The 21,253-nt window shown below is 41.5% G+C and overlaps 1 protein-coding gene and 1 pseudogene across 2 annotated transcripts in view; one reads left to right on the top strand and one right to left on the bottom strand.

Annotated features, from left to right (window-relative positions):
- Positions 1-8,116, bottom strand: part of FAM234B (family with sequence similarity 234 member B) — a 27,290-nt gene extending 19,174 nt beyond the window's left edge. For both annotated transcript variants that reach the window (XM_070410661.1, XM_070410660.1), the window contains exons 1-3: positions 8,049-8,116; positions 1,221-1,619; positions 78-176 (exon numbers count right to left, since the gene is read on the bottom strand). In XM_070410661.1, the coding sequence (XP_070266762.1) occupies positions 78-176; positions 1,221-1,619; positions 8,049-8,085 (535 nt within the window). In that variant the 5' untranslated portion in view covers positions 8,086-8,116. The remainder of the gene's footprint in view (positions 1-77; positions 177-1,220; positions 1,620-8,048) is intronic.
- LOC139007321 (ATP synthase subunit alpha, mitochondrial-like) lies at positions 8,111-11,960 on the top strand (annotated as a pseudogene).
- The last annotated feature ends 9,293 nt before the right edge of the window (positions 11,961-21,253 follow it).

A 21,253-nucleotide genomic window follows, 5' to 3' on the forward strand; every position in this document is an offset into this window, starting at 1 on the left:
GAAGCTTTCTTTTCGCTCACATGGGTCCAATCACTGAGCTTCTCCTGGAGCAGCCTCTAAAATTAACAGTGTCTTACCGACGGCACTGCCATTCCTTGAAGTTACAAAGGAGAGAAGCACATCCCGCAGGCCATCTCCATTCACATCGGCTAACTGCAATGGAGACAGGTCCCCACCTGATAAACACATTAAAAAAAAATCCTTAGCAACTTACCACAAACCAGTTAAAAAAAGAAAGGGATACATAGTGCCAGCACTTCATAAAAACAAGGCAGAATTTCAGTTCCTAGATAAGAGAGAATAGACACAATTCTGCCTGTTCCTCTCACTGAACACAGCCATAATCCCTGGGCATTATCCATAAAGCAAATACGAGAAGACTCTGGAAGGTCTGGCCAGGCCTTGAGCCTTACTTTTCTCTTTAAATTGTCCTTCCTGCAGCTTTGCTCAATAGGAACAGTGCTGGCTGCATAGCAGGAACCCAGCAAGCCAATGCTCTATCCTATCTACATCTAATTAAGACCAAGGCCAACACCTCTTTCACCCTGTCCCCTCCACTCTGGCAACCACCAGGCCCTTCTCTGTGTCTATGACTCTGTTTCAATTTTGTTTGTTCATTTGTTTTGTGCTTTAGAGTCCACATATAAGTGAAATCACATGGTATTTGTCTTTCTGACTGACTTATTTCACTGAGCATAATACCCTGTAGGCCCATGCTGCTGCAAATGGTAAGATTTCGTTCTTTTTTATGGCCAAGTAATATTCCGTTGTATTAAGAAGTACAAATTGGTAGTCACAAAATAGTCATGGGGATGGAAAGTACAGCAAAGGGAATATAGTCAATCATATTGTAATAACTATGTATGGTGCCAGGTGGGTACTAGAAATATTGGGGAGAACACTTTGTAAAGTATATGACTGCCTAACCACTATGCTGGACATCTAAAACCAATACAAAATAATATTAAAAGTAAATTGTAATTGAAAAATACAAAGTTTAAAAAATACAACGCCAACAGAAACACAACAAAGCAGTGATCTTCCCAAGTTTTTTGAGCTGTATCAATCCATCTTTTTGTTTTATTTCAAATCTTAACCTCCTAAAGGCAGCTCTACACACAGGGGAAGAAATGCTATATGACACACATTAAAGACTTGGAGGAAATTTTCAATGTAATCAGACGCTTTACAGAATTAGGGATAAAAATCCTGCAACTCACCTCCCTGGGGGCTCAAGTGGCGGCTCCAAGTGCTGTGCAGATCTCTGGGGGGACAGGGGATCAGGAACGCACATACGAGCACCAGGACCATCGAGATCACCAAGGTCAGCAGAAACACAGATGTGCGCACATAGGACACGATGGAAGAGGTTGTCTTCTGCTCCAGGCCTCCGAGGGGCTCCGCGGGGTACCCCTCTGTGGGGCCCTCCGAAACATGTGGCTTTGCAGCCCCTGCCACCTCGGCATCTGAGTCAGGCTCTGGGGCTTCTCCCAGTGCACTCTTCCCATTCTTGACCCCTCCGTTCTTCTGCTGCAAGTCCAGCACAAGATCGTCTTCACTCTCATCACTGTCGGCCTGTGTGAGGGGATCATACTCCCCTAGGTCGGGGCTCTTCTTCCCTGAAAAGACAGAAAGAGAGGGCTTCACAGGGAACAAGAAAGAAGAAACCCTCACCAAGTGCATGGCAACTGCAAACACACAGAACTAAGCAAACTGACACAAATCTAGATTTACAACCTTGGATCTTCATGGCTCTGCAAAACAGACATCAGCATGGAGGAAAGGATGGGGGAGGGGAGAAATCACAGGGTTCTAGAACAGTAGTTCTCAACCTTCTGGCCCTTTAAATACAGTTCCTCATGTTGTGAGCCAATCATAAAATTATTTTTGTTGCTACTTCATAACTGTAATGTTGCTACTGTTATGAATCGTAATGTAAATATCTGATATGCAGGATGGTCTTAGGCCACCCCTGTGAAAGGGTCCTTCGACCGCCAAAGGGGTCGCGACCCACAGGTTGAGAACCGCTGTTCTAGAATCACTGCTTTCAGGAGTTTAAGAAACTGGAAAAGAAATGGAGAAAGGAAATTTCAAATACCTTTTTAGGTTTTTGTTGTTGTTATTGTTGTTGTTTTAAACTCTCTTGATTTGTTTCAATCTCACTAATGAAAAAAACCATGGCTCTTATATCATCAACCTTCCATAGGCCTAAAATGATTATTTTCTTTGATGTTCTTAGATATGTGATGTTCTGATCTTTCCTGGGACTTCCCTACACTTTTAGAATAATGATTCTCTATACCTTGCTTCTCACAGTCCAATATTTGTGGCTTCCTAATTGTTTCTATGAAACAATTTAGAAAGTTGAACACTAAATGCCACCTGGAGATGTTTCACCGGAAATTCACTCCTAAGAACCTCACTGGGATCCCAATGCCTTTCAGTACATGTTTCAGTAAATAGTGTTTATCTCTAAAAATGCTATTCTGAGCACATATTCCAGGAGGGAGCAGGAACACAGAGGTAGAGGACTTGTCTTGAAACTGGTTTACACAACAAGCACCTGTTTTTACTTAAACCTTATGTCTATTTGGAGGTGGAAAGAGGCAGAAATTACAGGAGGGCTTAAGCACACCTTGCAAGCCACCCCTTGCTGCCCTCACTGCCAATGACTGGATGATCTTATGCCTTCATTTCTTGTTATAACCAAGTAAAAAACAAGAAAAAGTTTCTGTTTTGGAAATTACCTGGTAAGCTGTTACTAATGTAAATGCTACTTTAAATCTTTTGTTAAGAAGAAATATTAAAAAATCTAATTAAAAAGGGAAAAAGAAGAATCCTCGATCCTAATCTCTGTCTCTGGTCACTGTGATCTTGATGTTACTTCATACATTACGTCTCAGTTTGCTCAAGATGTGAAATGAAGCAATAAAACACTATATGGAGACCCATATGGGAAGTAAAGTCTTTAGTGTAAAGTTTAGTGTTTGGTATATAGAGTGTCAATAAATGTTTGATTTAAAAATGAACATTCAAAAAAATAAACATTCCACAGAATAATTTTATAACATTAAGTATTTTGAAAACACACACTCACACACACACAGAAAATACTGAGTAATCTAGCATTCTGTTATCTACAAATTTCTATATATTTTCACCTTCAAACCTATTCATTTTGTCTGATAAATATTATATTTGATTTTAAAGGCATAAATTATTTTTAAAAAACAATTTTTAGGAATTTCATTCAGAATAGTACTTCAGGATATGCCATAGAGTCACTACAGGTTCAAGCTAATCTCATCTACTTTATATATCTACTAGAGGCCCGATGCATGAAATTCGTGCAAGGGTTTTGGCTCTCGCAGCCCTGGCTTCGTCCGGAAGGTCGTCCAGACGGTCATCTGGACAGTCGTTCTGCTGTTTGGTCTAATTAGCAAATTAGCTCGTTATTATATAGGATTCTATGAGCCAAGTTATTTTATTAATTAGGGCATTTCATGCCCTAACCATCTCAGGTAACTTGGTAATAATTTACAAACAGGACCACAGGTTGTTGTAATAATATTAACCCTAATATTTTTAAGTGCTTCTTTTAACTAAATGAATATACCTAATAGGATCTTTAAAATGTGCTATATACAAAAATGGGTATTATTCAGCCTTAAAAAGTAAGGAAATTCTGACACAATGGATCTTCAGTACATTATGATAAGTGAAATAGTCCAGTCACAAAAAGACAAATACTGTATGATTCCATGTAATGTAGTCAAAGTCACAGAAACAGAAAGTGGAATTGTGGTTTCTATCTTCACAAGAAGCAGGCTGTCAGCACATGTAGGGAGTGTGCAGTAGGCAGCCAATCAATGTTTTGCTTTCATGTAGATGTTTCTCTCCCCCTCTCCCTTCCTCTCTCTCTCTAAAAAAATCAATGAAAATATTTTTTAAGAAAACTAGAAAGGTATGACTATAGAAAACAAAGGTGATCCAATATATGCATAAATGGAGAAGAGAACAGAAAAGAAAATGGAAACAAAAACAGTACTTTAAAAATATACAAAAAAAGTTCCTGCAATAAAGCAAAACCTAAAACTGCAGAATAAAGGATAAAATGAGTCCCAAGAAAAACTGATACAGTCCTGCCGGCGTGGCTCAGTGGTTGAACTTCAACCTATGAACCAGGAGGTCATGGTTTGATATCCGGTCAGGGCATGCCCGGGTTGCAGGCTCCATCCCCAGTGTGGGGGGACATGCATAAGATAGCTAATCAATGATTCTCTCTCATCATTGATGTTTCTATCTCTCTCTCCCTCTTCCTTCCTCTCTGAAATCAATACAAATCTATTTTAAAAAAAAGAAAACTCTTACAGAATAATCAACATTGAAACATATCCTAGTAAAGACATTGAACTTCAAGGACAAAGAAAGAATCATATGAGCAACCAGGCCAAAGGAAAAAGAATCAAGTCACTAATAATGGGAACAAATATCAGGCTGACTTCTCCACAATAACATACATTCCTAAAAGGTCATGCCACAATATGTAAAAAGTTCTGAGAGGAAAAACATGGGTGTGCAATGCAAGAACTTTCATCCAGACATGACGTTTCTGAATTATAAAGGCAAGCATGCAAGAACTCAGGCTATCTTACTCTTGTGTCTTTCTCTTAAAAATCATAGAAAATAGGACCCATTCTTGTCCAAACTCTTAAGATAAATATTTACTTTTACAGTATTAACAGTACATATTTTTCCAGGTAGTTCAAAGACAAACCTCAGCTTAATTATTATAGACTGCAAGCTTTGGTTTAAGAACTCCTAAGTAAATATTTTTTCTATGTTTCACAGAAAGACAGCATGGGTGTATAAACATCAACTCTTCGGGTTGAGGAGATAACATCAAAACCATGCTTCTAAGCTCAGGGTACTTTAGCACTCTCTTCTCTGATGATTTCAGTTATCACCCATATGTTTCAAACCAATAGAAGATTTTCAAAGAATAAGGAAGACACTGATTTTCCATATCTATCACTTTTCCCCGTACAAAGACTGAGGATGCTGATTACATAACCATTCCCAAAATGGTATGGAGCAGTGATTCCAAAGTGGGCGCTACCGCCCCCCGGTAGGCGCTGCAGCGATCCAGGGGGGCGGTGATGGCCACAGGTGCATTTGGGGGTGATGAGTAACTGCTCTTACAATTTTAAAAAAATTAATTTCCAGGGGCTGAGTAATATTTTTTCTGGAAAGGGGGGCGGTAGGCCAAATAAGTTTGGGAACCACTGGTATGGAGGAAAACATAAATAGCAAAGAGATGCAACTATACCATCCACAAAGGTTCCAGGAAAATATACTATAATATATACTATTCTTGAGTCTATACTTTACATAGACTCTACTGCAATGAAAGGTAAATAATTCATATCATGGATTAGTTGATCCAGGGTACATAATCATTCTAAATTATACATAATAAAACAAATCACTACAGTAACATTATGCTCTGTTGTTCCCTTTAGTGTTTGACCTTCAAACTTTAAAACGAACTAAGAAAATATATACTTAAGAGATAATTGTCCCACAGGCTGCTTTATGAATGTCACATTGTCCTTCTGTTATTGATTAACCTCATTCTATGCATGTGAGCCAAACATCTTTCTATCTTGAGCTTAGTGGAAGGTTTTGAGGCTGTGAAACATGGCTGCTTTTTCTTCACAAGGATGAGGATATCTGTCATTACCTCACGATTACATCAGGCCTTCCTTCAAGTATCACATTCATAGAAGATCATGGTGCTTATGATGATAATAACAGCTAACCCTTACTGAATAACCAACATGTGTCAAAGGTTAACAAACCTCCCAAGTATATCCGTCTCTTATACTTTGCCAAATAACCCCATGAGGTCAATATGTAGTGAGTGTGTGGAATACAGTGAGTGTTTCATAAAAATATTATTATTACACATGAAGAAACTGAAGCTTGAAGAGATTAAGTAACTAATCTGGTAAAGACCGGATTTAAATCCAAGCCTGTCTCATGCTCTTAGTCTCCACTCTATTCGGCTTCCTTACATGTAAAAATAGGAAGGACACCATTGTGGTGATCATTTCACAACATACACAAATCCTGAATCATTACGTTATACACCTAAAAATAATGTTATATGCCACTTGTGCTCCTTTAAAAAAAAATTGTAAGTTAACAAAGGTAACATGACAGTAACCCCTAGGCCAAATAACTACAGTGCATCCAAAAAAAGCTAACAGAAAGCAACTTTTACCTAATATAAAAGCAAAAAAAAAAAATGTATTTGGAGTGGAAGGGAGAAACAGCAAGAGGGAGCCACGCTAAAGTACAAGCTGAAAAAAAAAAAACACCCATATCACATAAAAGAATATATGGCTATTGTATCTGGGCCTTAAAAAGTATCAAAATACTTGACTGCTCAGGGCAAGCTGCTGTGCAAACATAGGTCCAAGTACCAGACTGTGTTTTCTCTACCCTATCAGATGACCAATTTACTGAAACTGAATACTTCAGGGAGTAGAAATGCCACAGCCTCAGGATGTGAGAATGCAGAAGAGCTCAAGAGTTTTGAATGCAAGATTTTCTTGCATTCCTATCCTCAGAGAATAACTATTACCTATGCTGGAAACTAAAAGAAAAAAGAAATAAAGCTAAATATGTCTGACCATCTCATTACCTCCCTCAGGAGAATATCATATTACACTAAGGATACATAAGGCTACTCTCTTCAAAGTTAATTAATCCTGCAGGTATAGAGACATGCCCCCTTCAATGTTACATACACATTCCAAAATAGATATTATCAATGCTCCTTCCAATGTTCTAAGGAGCCCATGTGAAAAGAAATGTCTTAGATCATGAAGTCTGGAGACAGAAATGCAAATTCATATCAAATCCATACCCAACGCAGTCATCCAAGGCTCAGTGTACCAGGCTGCAAGCTCCTTGACCCTGCAACCCAACACCCGCCCCCCGCCCCCCCCCCCTACACCCCCCGCAGCACCTTATGCTGGATATCCACCAGATACACAACTAGCCCTTCTCAGGATGCCAGGAAAAGCAACTGCTTTCCCCCCTAAACCCTTAAGTTAACATCAAACAAATGTGTATAGCTTAATGTTAAAATTTATTTAGGTGGAATCATAAAAATTTTGAAGTCTTAACGTTTAAATTTTATTGGGGCAGAATAAAATAGACATTTGCTAAAGTAGCGAGTTTCTAGCAGCACAGTTCCGTTTAGGGGGGTGGAAAACAAAACAACAAACAACAACTTGGAGCTGCTGCTGCCCAAAGTACTGAATTAGCTCTGGAAGTTGTCCTCACCACCAGTGCCTCTTTAAAGAATAGCCCATACATTATCTGCAACTTGCAGGTGCCAAATCATCCCCCTCCTATAAATGCTCAGCCTGGGCAGCCAGAGGCTGACCAAGTGGAATCAAAAGCCCGGGATCTAGCGTTAAAGGACTCCCCGGCATTCCAGTTCAGGTTTTTCCAATACCGCTTAGCGACTTTGGACAAGTCGATTCAGCCGAATAACTCTCATTTTCCTCTTCTGTAAACTCGGAGGTTAAAGACCTGTCATTAGGTGGGGAGGCTGCTCCAGAGGGTCACAAGTCCTCGGCCGCCCCCCATCCCCGCCCCCGCCCAGGTGCAACCCAGGAGAGAAGGAGCTGGAGACGCTCGGGAAAGGATGCTCCCTCACAACCCTTCCCTGGAGGCGGCGGCGCGCGCGCTGACATTCGCCATCGCAGCAGCTCAGCCCGCTCCCGGCCACCTGCCCAGCGCGCCTCCAGCGTCCCTCCCTGCCAGGCTCTGGGCTCGCCCCGCGCCCGCGGTCCCCGACCCGCCTGGCGCCACTAACCCCAGCCCAGGGGGGCTGCACCGCTCGCCTCCGCGCGCCTGCAGCTCCGCCTGGGTGAGGGCCAGGCCCCGACCGGCTTCACCCGCAGAGCCTCGTCTCCCCGTCTCCCCAAGCCCGGCGGGGGCGGGGTGGTCTTGAGGCTGCAACTCCTTACCCGGGAGCTTGAGCGCCCTGGACAGCACTGTCGCCATGGCGGAGGCCCCGGTGCGCGTGCGCGCGCCCGCGTCCTGTCGGGAAATGTAGTTCCGGGAGGACGGTGCGCTGGGCTGGGTCCGAAAAGGTAGGAGCTGCGCGGGGAGTCAAGGTCAGGAGGAGGGGCCGGCTGGCGGCCTCCGAGCCCACTTGCAAGCTGCCGCGGGCTCTTCTGTCGCCCACTCGGAGCCAGGCCCCTTACTTGGCAAGTGACCTGAGTCTCGCCTTATCCTCAGTGAAGTGGGGAGATGAAGCCTACCACGTAGGTTTGCAGTGAGAACGGTATGACATAACCGACTCTTGTGTTGAGAAATGCGCCCTGGGCTTTGGAGACAAGACAAACGGGATTTCAATCCTGCCTGCATCCCTTCCCAGCAAGGCCCTCTTGGGCAAGTTACTTGGTATGACTAAGTTTCAGCTTATTTTTTTTTTTTTTTGTAAGAGAACATTTATTGGGTAAATTACAGAGGTAGAAAAAGTAATTCCTAGAAGAAATAGGCTTAGGAAACAAGTCTAGAGGTAAAGGAAGGGCCGTTGGAGCTTGGGAGTGAGGAAGGTAATGGTAAGGTTGGGGGAAGGGGGGTGGGGAGGGAAAGGGAAAGACATGGGTGTGCTCCCTGGAAGGAGAAAGTTCAGCTTCATTTTTTTTTTAATGGAGACAATACTATCTACTTCACAGGTTTACTCTGAGAATTGATTATATAATCTGTTTAAAACACAGCGCACAATAGGCAACTGTTTCTTTCTTAGGAAAAGGTCGAGGCTTCCTGGAGCTGTAACCCTAATTTCTTATTACCAGTTTAAGTACTTGACACCCTACCTGCAGCTCCCAGCTTGAAGGGTCTAGGAAGCAGAAACTGACCTGCTTCTCCCTCACAGGTACCAAGAGAACAGTGCTTTAGTGCAGGAATGCTGAAGATATCTGATCCATCCTCCTTGTTTTACTGAAGAGAAAACTGAGTTCTAAAAAGGTGACCTAACTTCTTAGTGTCAAAACAAAAGCTCTAAGATGCCTCTCAACTTGGAAGCTGCCTCATTCCCATGAAAAACTGTAGGTAGGACTATCCTGTGGAAATCTAAGAAACTCTTAACAGCCATCCCCATCACCCATTTCCCCAGGGAAAAAACATCACTGACTCTGACAGAGCACAGACACTAGAGCCAGGTCACAAGTTCAAACCCCAACTTCACCGTTTCCCAGCTGTCAAATCTAGGGCTAGTTGCTCAATCCCTCTCTGCCTCAATTTCCTCATCTGCAAAATGGGGATGAAATAGTTCTTATTCCACAGAGTTGTCCTGAGAATTAAATGGATACATGCAAAGCACTGAGAACAGTGCCTGGCACCTAGTAGGTGTTTTATAAGTGTTAGCTCTTCTTTTTAATAATAATTTATTAATTTTTTACAATTTAATAATAAATGTAGTAATTTAATGGGTGGTGGAGTTTGGGGGGGTTGTTCTTGTTTTGCCTTCTACGATACCCAAAATTTCTATTGTTTGCCACTTTTCTGGGGATACAGTTAAAAACCATATCTGAGTTACTCCAGAGGCTGCAACTGCAGAGGAACTACTGAGAAGCTGAAAAATGCTGTCCATGTGCGATGCCGTAGCTGTGGCTTGCACTCTTCCTCAGCGGGCCAGGCTGATCTCCAGAACTGCTTTGGGAATCATCCTTCATTGCTTCAAGTAATCTCCATGCCTCTAACACTCGTCTTAAGAAGATTGGCACTGCCAAGATATTCTCTATTATTGAAGAGCAGATTCTTGGAGCTCATATACCTCTGTTGACCGTGAAGAGACTGGGCATGTCTTAAGTATTGGTGATGGTATTGCCTGAGTACATGGGCTGCGGAATGTTCAAGCAGAAGAAATGGTAGCGTTTTCTTCAGGCATTGAACCCGACGATGTTAGTGTTGTGTTTAGAAATGATAAACTAATTAAGGAAGGAAATATTGTGAAGCGAACAGGAGCCATTGTGGATGTTCCCATTGATGAGGAGCTATTAGGCCATGTAGCAGATGCCCTTGGTCATGCCATTGGTGGAAAGGGTCCAATTGGTTCCAAGACCCATGGGTGAGTTGGCCTGAAAGCCCCTGTGATCATTCCTCAAGTTTCTGTGCAAGAACCAATGCAGACTGGCATTAAGGCTGTGGATAGCTTGGTGCCATTGGTCGTGGTCAGTGTGAGCTGATTATTGGTGACCGACAGACTGGCAAAACATCAATTGCTATTGACACAGTCATTAAGCAGAAATGTTTCAATGATGGGTCTGATGAAAAGAAGAAGCTATGCTATATCTACACTGTTACTGGTCAGAAGAGATCCACTGTTGCCCAGTTGGTGAAGAGACTTAGAGATGCAGATACCATGAAGTACACCATAGTGGTTTCAGCTACTGCTTCAGAGGCTGCCCCACTGCAGTACCTGGCTCCTTATTCTGGCTGTTTTGTAGGAGAATATTTTAGGGACAATGGCAAACATGCTTTGATCATCTATGACGACTTATCCAAACAGGCTGTTGCTTATCGCCAGATGTTTTTGCTGTGTGCCAATCCCTGATCATGAGGCCTATCCTCATGTGTGTTCTACCTGCATTCCCATATGCTAGAAAGAGCAGCCAAAATGAATGATTCTTTCGGTGGTGGCTCCTTGACTGCTCTAACCGTCACAGAAACACAAGCTGGTAATGTGTCTGCTTACATCCAATGAATGTCATTTCCATCACTGACAGACAGATCTTCTTGGAAACAGAACTGTTCTACGGAAGTATCCACCCTGCCATTAACATTGGTTTGTCTATGTCCTGAGGTGTATCTGCTGCCCAAACCAGAGCCATGAAGCAAGTGGCAGGTACCATGAAGCTAGAATTGGTATCGGGAGTTGCTGCTTTTGCTCAATTCTGTTCTTTTTTAAAAAATATATTTTATTGATTTTTTACAGAGAGGAAGGGAGAAGGATAGAGAGGTAGAAACATCGATGAGAGAGAAACATTGATCAGCTGCCTCCTGCACACCCCCTACTGGGGATGTGCCTGCAACCAAGGTACATGCCCTTGACCAGAATCAAACCTAGAACCTTTCAGTCCGCAGGCTGATGCTCTATCCACTGAGCCAAACCGGTTAGGGCTCAATTCTGTTCTGATCTCAATGCTGCCACTTAATAACTCTTGGTGTGCGTCTGTTCTGAAGCAAGCAGAGTATTCTCCCATGGCCATTGAAGAACAAGTGACTGCTATTTATGTCGGTGTAAGGGAGTATCTTGATAAACTGGAGCCCAGCAAGATCACAAAGTTTGAGAATACTTTCTTGTCTCCTGTTATCAGCCAACACCAAGCCCTGTTGAGCAATGTCAGGGCTGATGGAAAGACCTCAGAACAGTCAGATGCAAAGCTGAGATTGTAACAAACTTCTTGGCTGGATTTGGAGCTTAAACGCCTATGGATTCACATGAAGCACCAGCTTGGTTTTGTCATTTCCTCTAGTAGTCGGTTCCATTTGTAAAAGGATTACTCTCATACTCCAGATGTACAGAAATCACCTAAAAAATAAAGGTTCCATATTGCAAAAACACACAGTATATCTTATCTTACATCTATGTAGGTCATCTGGGAGAAGAAGCAACACTACTAGTCACAGTAAGTCAGTGGCGGTTTGCCTCAGATCAGATTAGTTCATTTGAACACATTCTTGAGATATGAAAATTGATTTTTAAAAAAAAAGAACCTTTCAGGTGAGCAAGATGTAGAAAATGTCCATTTTATCTGCAGAAGAAGAACTTGCATTTCTAGGAGACGGTACTATGGACTGAAATAGCCAGGATACACGGGAGAGAAGGAAAGAGGAAATCTGCCCACTTTCTTAGTGAAAGGGCATATCCTAGGAGAGCCCCTTCCTATGTAGTGGAAGTAAAATAAAGTTGTACAGTTTAAAGTTTGATTATAATTTTGCTTTAAATGATGTAGTCACCTTACGCACCAGTGTATATAAACACAGTCCTATGTGTCCACATAAACTTGTGTGAGTGTGTACACATCTCACAGATGTGGCATCTCCAGCCCCTCGGCTTTCCGTGCCTACGCTCTGTGGCATTGCCACTCTCCCTATAATCACCCCAGCTTTGCCCAAATGCTTTTCAGGGGGAAGCAGACACTAAGGCACTACTGCTCCCGTCTTGGCTCCCGGAACTTTCCTCCTCTTTGCTTTACTTGCTCTCTGGAAATCTCTCCCATCCCCCCACATTGTTTTCCAATTTAACACAGGAACCAGAGTTTAGAACAGCATTTCTCAAATGTAATGTGTTTTTTTTCTCCCAATTAAAGGAAAAATTCAAAGCAGCCATCAACTGTATCAGGATCCCTACCTTTTACATCAAGAAAACCTGTGAGTTCCTTTTTACTAGTAAGTTACTTGGCATAACATGAGTGTCTTTACTGCCTAAACATCCTCTGAAGTCACACCCCACCCCAGGGCTTCTTGACTTACCTTTCCGACAAGTGAAACAAGAGTGGTTGGGGATTAATTTGCCAGACTGCTGTGCCTGCTGTGAAGAGAAATTCTACTTCTGCAAATCACAACTGGAGGCAGAAGAGCCCCCTCTATTCTTTATTTTTTCCCCCATAGCTCCCCTCCACCTGGTTCCCACCCACCCCATGCCCTTACCACGCCCCCACTGTCCTCGTCCATAGGTGTACGATTTTTGTCCAGTCTCTTCCCACACCCCCCACACCCTCTTCCCCCTGAGAATTGTCAGTCCACTCCCTTTCTATGCCCCTGATTCTATTATATTCAACAGTTTATTCTGTTCATCAGATTTTTTATTCATTTGATTTTTAGATTCACTTGTTGATAGATATGTATTTGTTGTCACTTTGTTGTTCATAATTTTTATCTTTACCTTTTTCTTCTTCTTCCTCTTCTTTTTTTTTTGTAAATATGTTTTATTGATTTTTTACAGAGAGGAAGGGCGAGGGATAGGGAGTTAGAAACATTGATGAGAGAGAAACATCGATCAGCTGCCTCCTGCACACTCCCCACTGGGGATGTGCCCGCAACCAAGGTACATGCCCTTGACTGAAATCGAACCCAGGACCCTTGAGTCCGCAGGTCGACACTCTATCCACTGAGCCAAATCGGTCAGGGCTTCTTCCTCTTCTTAAAGAGTACCCTTCAGCATTTCATATAATACTGGTTTAGTGGTGATTCTATTCTTCCTATATTGATCTGCAAGGGAGTCTTCTTTCCCAAGCTTCCAAGCTTCCAATAGCTTCCAGCAGAAACCCATATTTGTTGGTTCTTATTACCTTTATGATATCCCAAATGTTGCTCGGAATCGCTAAGTGTCCTGCATGGGCTCATGATCAAATCTGGTCATCTAATATTTACCATTCCCTGAACACTGGCCCTTCTGCTGGTCCTGAGCCTCCCAGTAGGTTTCACTGCTTCCTCCTGGAACCAATACCACCATGTTGACCAGCAGCTTCCCCCAACCTCCCCCAAAAAAGAACAGTGAACCAAGCATATTGTGACTTGTGTAGTTTTCCTGAAGATTCAAGGGGACAAGGGGGAGGATCACAGGGCACACAGACTATCGCCCCCTAAAAATCTGTTAGATACATCTCTTCTCCCAGGTCTCTGCTCCTGGCTCCATCACTGCAACCTCCTCCACCAGGACACTCTCAGGTGTGTCCTGCTTTTAATCTTTCTCCTCTTCCCTTTCCTGCCTCCCGCTGCAATTAGCCTCAAAATAAAGCTAGAATTTCACCTCCATCTCACAGATGGCAGAATATTTTCACGGAAGCTGCCACATCATACAATGGAATGCTCACACTACCCTTCCAATATATTCTTATATTTTAATTCTCACGATGATCCTATGAGGTAAGTATTACTACCCGAGTCTTACAGTGAGAATGTTTAAGCTAGATAGATAAAGCCACTTGCCCAAAGTCACAGGGTCTATGTGCTTGAAGGAGGACTTGAATGCAGGGGTGTCTGTAATTTAATTGTGAGCAAATACATCAAATACATGGCACATGTAGTACAATTTGTCCTTTCATCATCCATAGCACACATCAGTCACCACATTCTTTCACAGGGAGCCTACACTCAGCTTTAGAATCCCTAACTCAGCTATCCAGGGGGCCACTACCTATCAATTTGACTTGGCTAAAAAAATGAAAATTATTTATAACCCATGCCTCACATATATCATAGTAACCAGACTAAAACCCCTGCTAAGACAGTACCTGATTTATGGTAGGTATTCAGTGTTGACTATAGCTGATACTTGGCCAACGTTTGTTCTACTCTGTTGGGAGTCTTAGCTGATGAGTCCGACACGTTCTGATTGATGGTCAGGACCCAGGCAGTGTTGGTTTGTTAATATTTAGACTACACCCCTGGTTGAGTCTTTTTAGTTCTGTACTTCTAGCTCACTGGTTAAGTCCTAAGTAATCCTCTAAAAGTCAGTAATTAGGGTGCCACTGGTGTGTCACTGGCATGCCAGAGCACTTCATTGTTCTCTCCTTAGAGTATTTATCACAGGAATCTGTGTGCTGTAATTATTTGAATATATGTCTGCCATATTCAAACTCTCCTACTAAATGTTGAGTTCTTAAGAATAAGATGAAATCTGTATATATTTTTAGCCCTAAACAATGCAGAGCACATTGCCCCAGATGTTTATTGAATAAATGTAAATTCACAAATGAATAGCACATTATAGAAGAGAAATGAAATCAACTTAGAGAAAAGTTTTAAAAACAGGGAAGACATCTTTATAATTAATAAAACCCTTTTATTCTAAGTTCACATTCCTTGATTCGTGTCATCCAAATGTTCTCAAATTCTGTCACTGCTTCTGGTCACACCAAGTTACAAGAAAGAGGTCACAGTGAATTAAGTTACTCATGCGTTGTCTCTCTCACACAATTCGTGTACAGATTCTGACTTGTTCTACCTGCTTTCCTGTTCTAGCAAGAAAGAAAGGGTGGTTCCTGTTTATTTTCCTCTTATTACACAAACTATTAAACCTTACAGAATTCATATTTCTTCTCCTGGGAGAAGATGGCACACTTGCCTATACCCAGCCTGAAGGGTGGACCTGCCACTCCAGCAGCCAGTCTCCCTGCTCTCACCTGTCAAAGGACTAGATCAACCCACACAGACACTGAGGCTCCTGGCTCACTCCAGCCCTGAACGATGCCTCTGGGCTATGTGGAACCATCCCCTTAGATGACAGCCCAACACACGATGTCTTTCCCTCCATATTGATCTGTCCTGAAGGAAAGATAAACAGCATGATATGAGATAAAAGTTCTCTCTAACACACAATTATATTAAATACTATAGATTATTCTCATTTCTATACAATGAACATTTTCAGCTTTCCTCATTGGAAGCACAGTGTTATAATGTAATTTCAGAAATTACATTAAACCTAAAAATATTTGACCTAAAAATTGTTTCTTAGATGCCCTTCATTATAATCTTATGATCTAAAAATTATTTCTTACATATTTTTATTATAATCTTGCCTCTATAATAATCTAATAAAACCGATCATCATTTCATCTGGCTGACTTTCTGGGTTTGGCAACACGCTTGGTTTGTCAGTCTGAGGTTTAATATGACACAGTACTTGATCTGATGCTTAATTCATCTCTCAGCTGTTGTTTGAGAGTTTGAGAGGAGCAATCACAATGGCAGAGCTAAACGGATGGGATGTATGTGGCCACAAACCATGCAGAGGTTGTGAGAAATAAATCTACCTTTGCCACCACAAATATTTTCACTCATTCTTTTCTATTTTGTTTTCCTCCCAAGAGCTTGTCTTTAAAGAACTAAAGGCTCTAGGAAATTTCTCTTTTTACTTATCTAGTTTCTAAAATCTTACTCATTCCTTTTTTCTCTCTCTCTTATAAATACTATCTTTTTATACCTTAATCTTCAAGACTTTTAAATTTTATTCTTTCATCTGAGTATTTACTTTTTATTCCCTACCCCAGTCTTAAAAACCAAGGTGGTTTGCTTAAAGATGAAATTTTGTGTAAAGGTATTTCCTCCTTCCTAACACAAATTGTCTCATTTTGTGTCTTTTTTTTTAAGTTAATCTTAAAAACCTGAGTTTTGTTCTTCACTTAGAAGATTTTGCATGAAGCTAATCTTCTATTTCCTCAGTTTTAAATGCCACCTTATTTGATATGGTCTTGTTTGAGGGAATATTTTCAAATAAGTTGTCATATTTTTCCTTCATTACTTTTCTAGGGGAATGCTTGTTCCCACTCCTCAGATTTCTGCTTGAGCACCATGGAAGAAGTGAATTTTCTGATGAGTCAGAAGAAGGAAGGAGAACATGCTTACCTCTCTGTTTCCCTATGGGACTCATTCATTCGTTCATTTTTTAAAATTATTCATTCAACAAATATTTGAGTGACTGCTACTTTCTGGAACCTATTCTAGATGCTAGAACTGTAAGATCAAACAAAATAGACAAAAATCTTTGTCCTCATGGTGTATGGAGCCAGGCAGGGGAGAAGGTGTCAGATGTTATGGAGAAAAACAGAAGAGGGAAGAAGAATGAAGTATAGAAGTTATAGGTGGTAAGTTTTGTGGGGTGTTCAATGAAAGGCCTCAGTAACAGGGTGACAATTTCAGTCTTAAGAGCAGTACGGCCTTCACACCTTCACACTAGGGCAAAAGGGGCTACTGTTCTGGGCCTTATGCCTCAAGGCACCCCAGGCTTTGAAGTATCTTCCTTGAAATGCTCCAAGCCCCCTCCAACACCTGGGACCAAGGGGGCTTCGGTACCGTTCTGGGGGAGCATATCCCTGCGGGCTCCTGTTTCTCTCCTTAGGGGAGCTCTCCGACCCTGCTCCCACCCATATGCCCGTGAACTTCACAACGCATTTTTTTTTATTTAAATTCTTTATTGTTGAAAGTATTGCATATGTCTCATTTTTTTAAATTAAAGTGTTTTGATTGAAGAGGCCTGCTAGAAATATTTCCACAGCCCCTCCTCCACCCACCCATAGTCTCCCCACCACACAGAGGCACCCCACTTCACTCCCACCCCCATGTCCAGTGTCAGCCCTGCTGAAGGGGATTTGACTATGCATGGTTGTTTCTTTTAATAACATTGGATCTCAATATTGGAAGGGATCTCAGAGGTCTGCAAATCTAATCTCCACTGAGTAGGAATTGCTTCTGTAATAGTCATTTCATCTCTGCGTGGACATTATCAGATCCTGGGAGGGGGTGGCATGCAGTAGATATATACGGTTGGATAACTTTGTGCCTGTTACCCGTGACCACACCCAGCAATACTAACTCTCCCTTCCAAGGCCTAATCCCTGGTCCATATGGCAATTGTTAAAATGCCTGAAATATGAGGCAGGGCTCTTAAGAAATTTCACTGGAAGTTATTTCCTCTTTTTTATAAAAAATATTTTTCCTCCCCCGTCCCCTTCCCTTTGCTTTAAGTACATGAAGTTTTGTCTCCTAATGCAAGAGGCTTCCTTTGACATTAATTTTATCCTTCAGCAATCAAGCCTCACATTCGATAGAGAGCAGTCTTTTTAAGGAGAATTCTCTCCTTGTTTCTTTTTCCATGTTAACCTTAAAGACCTGAGGTCTTGTCCTCATTTCTAAGCATGCAGCTCCTTTCTTCTTTAACAGGCCAACCTTAAATAAGAGAAAGCACCTTAGAGAAAGGAATTTTGCATGAAGCTTTTCTGCCCACCCCATATAATCTTTTACAAATTATTTCTTTAATGTTCATTTTAATCCTGCACCTTTGTTTCCTGATCTGAGAAACTGTTGAAGACATTTTCCTCCACTCACCAGTCTTAAAGATCAGGATGCTTTCTGTTACTAATGTATTGCTTCTTACCCCTGAGCATTATAGATCTGTGGCTTTGTTCTCTCTTTTAGTGAGCAAAATATACATATCATAGCAACTTAGAAAAGAAGAGATACAACTGGGGCCAATGACCATGCACTACTTATTCAGAAGTAGGTTCACAGTTGTTCATATGGAAAATAATACAATAATTAATAAATAATTCAAGAATAAACTTTTGTGTAGTATTCACAACTATAAACCTACTTTTGCCCCACCCTATATTTATGTTTTCATTTTAAAAAAACCAAGAAGGTATGATTCATTTCAATGTTATTTTTTGTGTGTCATTTCAATAAAATAAAAATGTAGTGTATTAATATATGTACAAAATACATTTCAGCTACCTAAAATAATGACATAGATCTAAATGTATTAACGTGGGAATGTGACCGTGGGAATATGTGTACATGTAAAAATGTCTGATACATATAAAAAGATTCAATGGACTGAATGTTTGTTACACACACACACACACACACACACAGACACACACACACAGATTTGTATGTTGAAACCTAATCCCCAGTGTAATGGTATTTTGAGGTGAGGTCTTTGGGAGGTGATAAGGGCAAGAGGGCAAAGGGGTGGGATTAGTGCCCTGATAAAAGAGACTCCAGAGAGCCCACTCCCCACTTTGCCATGCAAGGACACAAGTATATGCCATCTCTGAATCAGGAAGCAGGTCCTTACCAGACACCAAATCTACTTGTGTGGGAGGCAATTAGACAGATGTGAGCGGAGCAAGGATGATGAGCCAAGTACAGAAGGTCACTAGGGTGGAAAGCCCCAGGTGCCTAGCAACGGAAGATCAATTGTAGAGTGGGACCTCCCCTCTAGGGTGACTTTCTTACCCTAGCATATCGCTGGTCCTGTGGTTTGGACCCGCTGACCTTCCTTCCCTAGAGCTAACATCTAAGCCTCAAGTTGTATTTCAGCTCTAGGCCCAGATAAGCAACAGAAACAGCCTCAGGACCAGCAGCATCGAATAATAACCCCTGCCCTGGTGCCAGCCAACCAATCAGTGGAGACCACAACCCTGAAAGGACACACCTGGAAAGCTACTGAATATTCTATTAAGATCTTCCCCCTGGAAACTTTGCTAAAATCACCACCCTTAAAACTCTTAGGACAGAGGACCCAGTGTACTCTCCCTCTCCCTCTCCCTCTCCCTCTCCCTCTCCCTCTCCCTCTCCCTCTCCCTCTCCCTCTCCCTCTCCCTCTCCCTCTCCCTCTCCCTCTCCCTCTCCCTCTCCCTCCTGGGAGCATGCATGCCCACACCTTCTCCCCACTACCCCCTAGGCACGTTACCATTACCCTCCTCACTCCCAAGTTCCAAGGGCCCTTGCTTTACCTCTAGAAGTTATTTCATAAGCCCATTTCTTCTAGGAATTACTTTTTCTACCTCAGTAATTTACCCAATAAATGTTCTCTTACAGTTTGGGTCTTGGCTCTGAATTCTTTCCTAGCCAGAACCCAAGTACTGAGGTTGCTGAACCCAGGTCCAATCTGACCTCATGGATCAGACACTACCTACAACACTGGCACCTTGATCTCAGACTTCCCAGCCTCCAGAACTGTGAGAGAGAAACTTCTGTTGTTTATACGCCACCCAGTCTATGATGCTTTTGTTGTAGCAGCATGAACAGATGAAGGTAGGCAAGATAAATACTCAGTCAAGAGTGGTTATCTCTGGGAAGTATGTTGCTTTGTACCCATGAAGGGAGATTACTGTTACAGGAAAACGTTCACTTTGACTCTATATTCACTTGTACTAATGGACTGAAAGGATATATTTCTTGTAAAAAAAATCTTAAGTTGCCATCAGAACAGAAATAGAAAAAAAAAAAATATATATATATATATATATATATATAGTCAATCAAGAGAAGTTATATAATACTAATTTCTGTTGTAGGTAGCAGGAGCACATCAGGTGTCTGATCCATGGGGTCAGATTGGACCTGGGTTCAGCATACTTAGACAGGGAAAGTATCTCTTGAGGAGACATTACACAAGTTTATCTATGGTAGAATTTCAGAATTTTTTGTTATAATATTTCTTTACATAGAAAGACTTTTTTTCTAGCAGTAGTCAATTTTTCATTTTCTGATGCAGTATGCAGTTCCCAGCTTTGTTGAATCCCTGTTTTCCTCGACTTGACTCTAATCAGGTTCAATCTCTTTGTTATGTTTTCATAGGATGTTTGAAAGAGATGATAAACCAGAGTTTCTCCACCTTTTTTCTCCTAAAAATAAATAAATATTTGTTTCCCTTGTTTAATTAAAAATCAAACAGAATTTCTGGTTCCTGTAAAGATGAAAACCTGGCACAGATTGCTGTCTCCCTTCCCGAGAATCAAACAAGGAAAAGCTTAAAGGGAACATGAATTCTAGAAGCTAATGACGTGGACAGTAAGAAACTTCAGGGGAGATGAAGGGGGTGAGGCAGGGGTTGGCTATAGCCTGGGGCAGAATATTTCAGAGGGAAGTAGGTTAGTGACAACAACTTTACACTTCCTTTTGCTTCTTCCCTATTCTGCTTTAAGGCAATGATTGCCTCTGTGTTCACCAGGGAAATCAGTGAAATAGGGGACCAGCAAATAAAATCAGGCAACCAAAATCTCAGCCAGAGTTAGGAGTTAATAAAAACAGTGGAGAACTTGTGGGCCTGAAGCATGTACTCCTCCATTTCTTCACCATGCTTCCCGACTAACTTCCAAGTTACACATCTAGTCTGGACCTTGCCTTGAACTCCGGACTCATACAGACAAAACTGTCTATTCATAACTCTCTGTGGACTTTTAATAGGCATCTCAAACAAAATGTATCCTCAACCAAACTCCTGATATTCTCCCTAAAACCTGGTCATTTTTCAGCCTTCCCTATTGCAATAAGTGACAATTCTATCTGTCTAGTTACTGATTCCAAATCTATTGGTACTGTATTCAATTTATAAATTCACACAATGGAGAACTATGCAGATGTAGAAAGGAATTCACACCTGTATGGAGTGAATTCCCTGATGTGTGATTAGGTGAAAAAAAAGCAAGTGCAGGATAAAGTGTATAGACTCCACCTTTTACCTAAAAATAGAGAAAATATGAAAAAAAATGCACATATTTTCAAAAATGGAAGAATATATTAAAATGTAATAGAAAAGGGAGAAAGGAAGGAGCAGGTTAGAAAGAATAGAGTTAGAAGTTAACTTCTCTGAATATATTTTGCCTTATAGCTTTTAACTTAAAAACCATTTAAATAGTTTTAAAAC

The sequence above is a fragment of the Myotis yumanensis genome, unplaced genomic scaffold, assembly GCF_028538775.1.
Source record: "Myotis yumanensis isolate MYYU_CA2020_CCGP unplaced genomic scaffold, mMyoYum1.0.hap1 SCAF_3, whole genome shotgun sequence".
In the NCBI taxonomy this organism is placed as follows: domain Eukaryota; kingdom Metazoa; phylum Chordata; class Mammalia; order Chiroptera; family Vespertilionidae; genus Myotis; species Myotis yumanensis.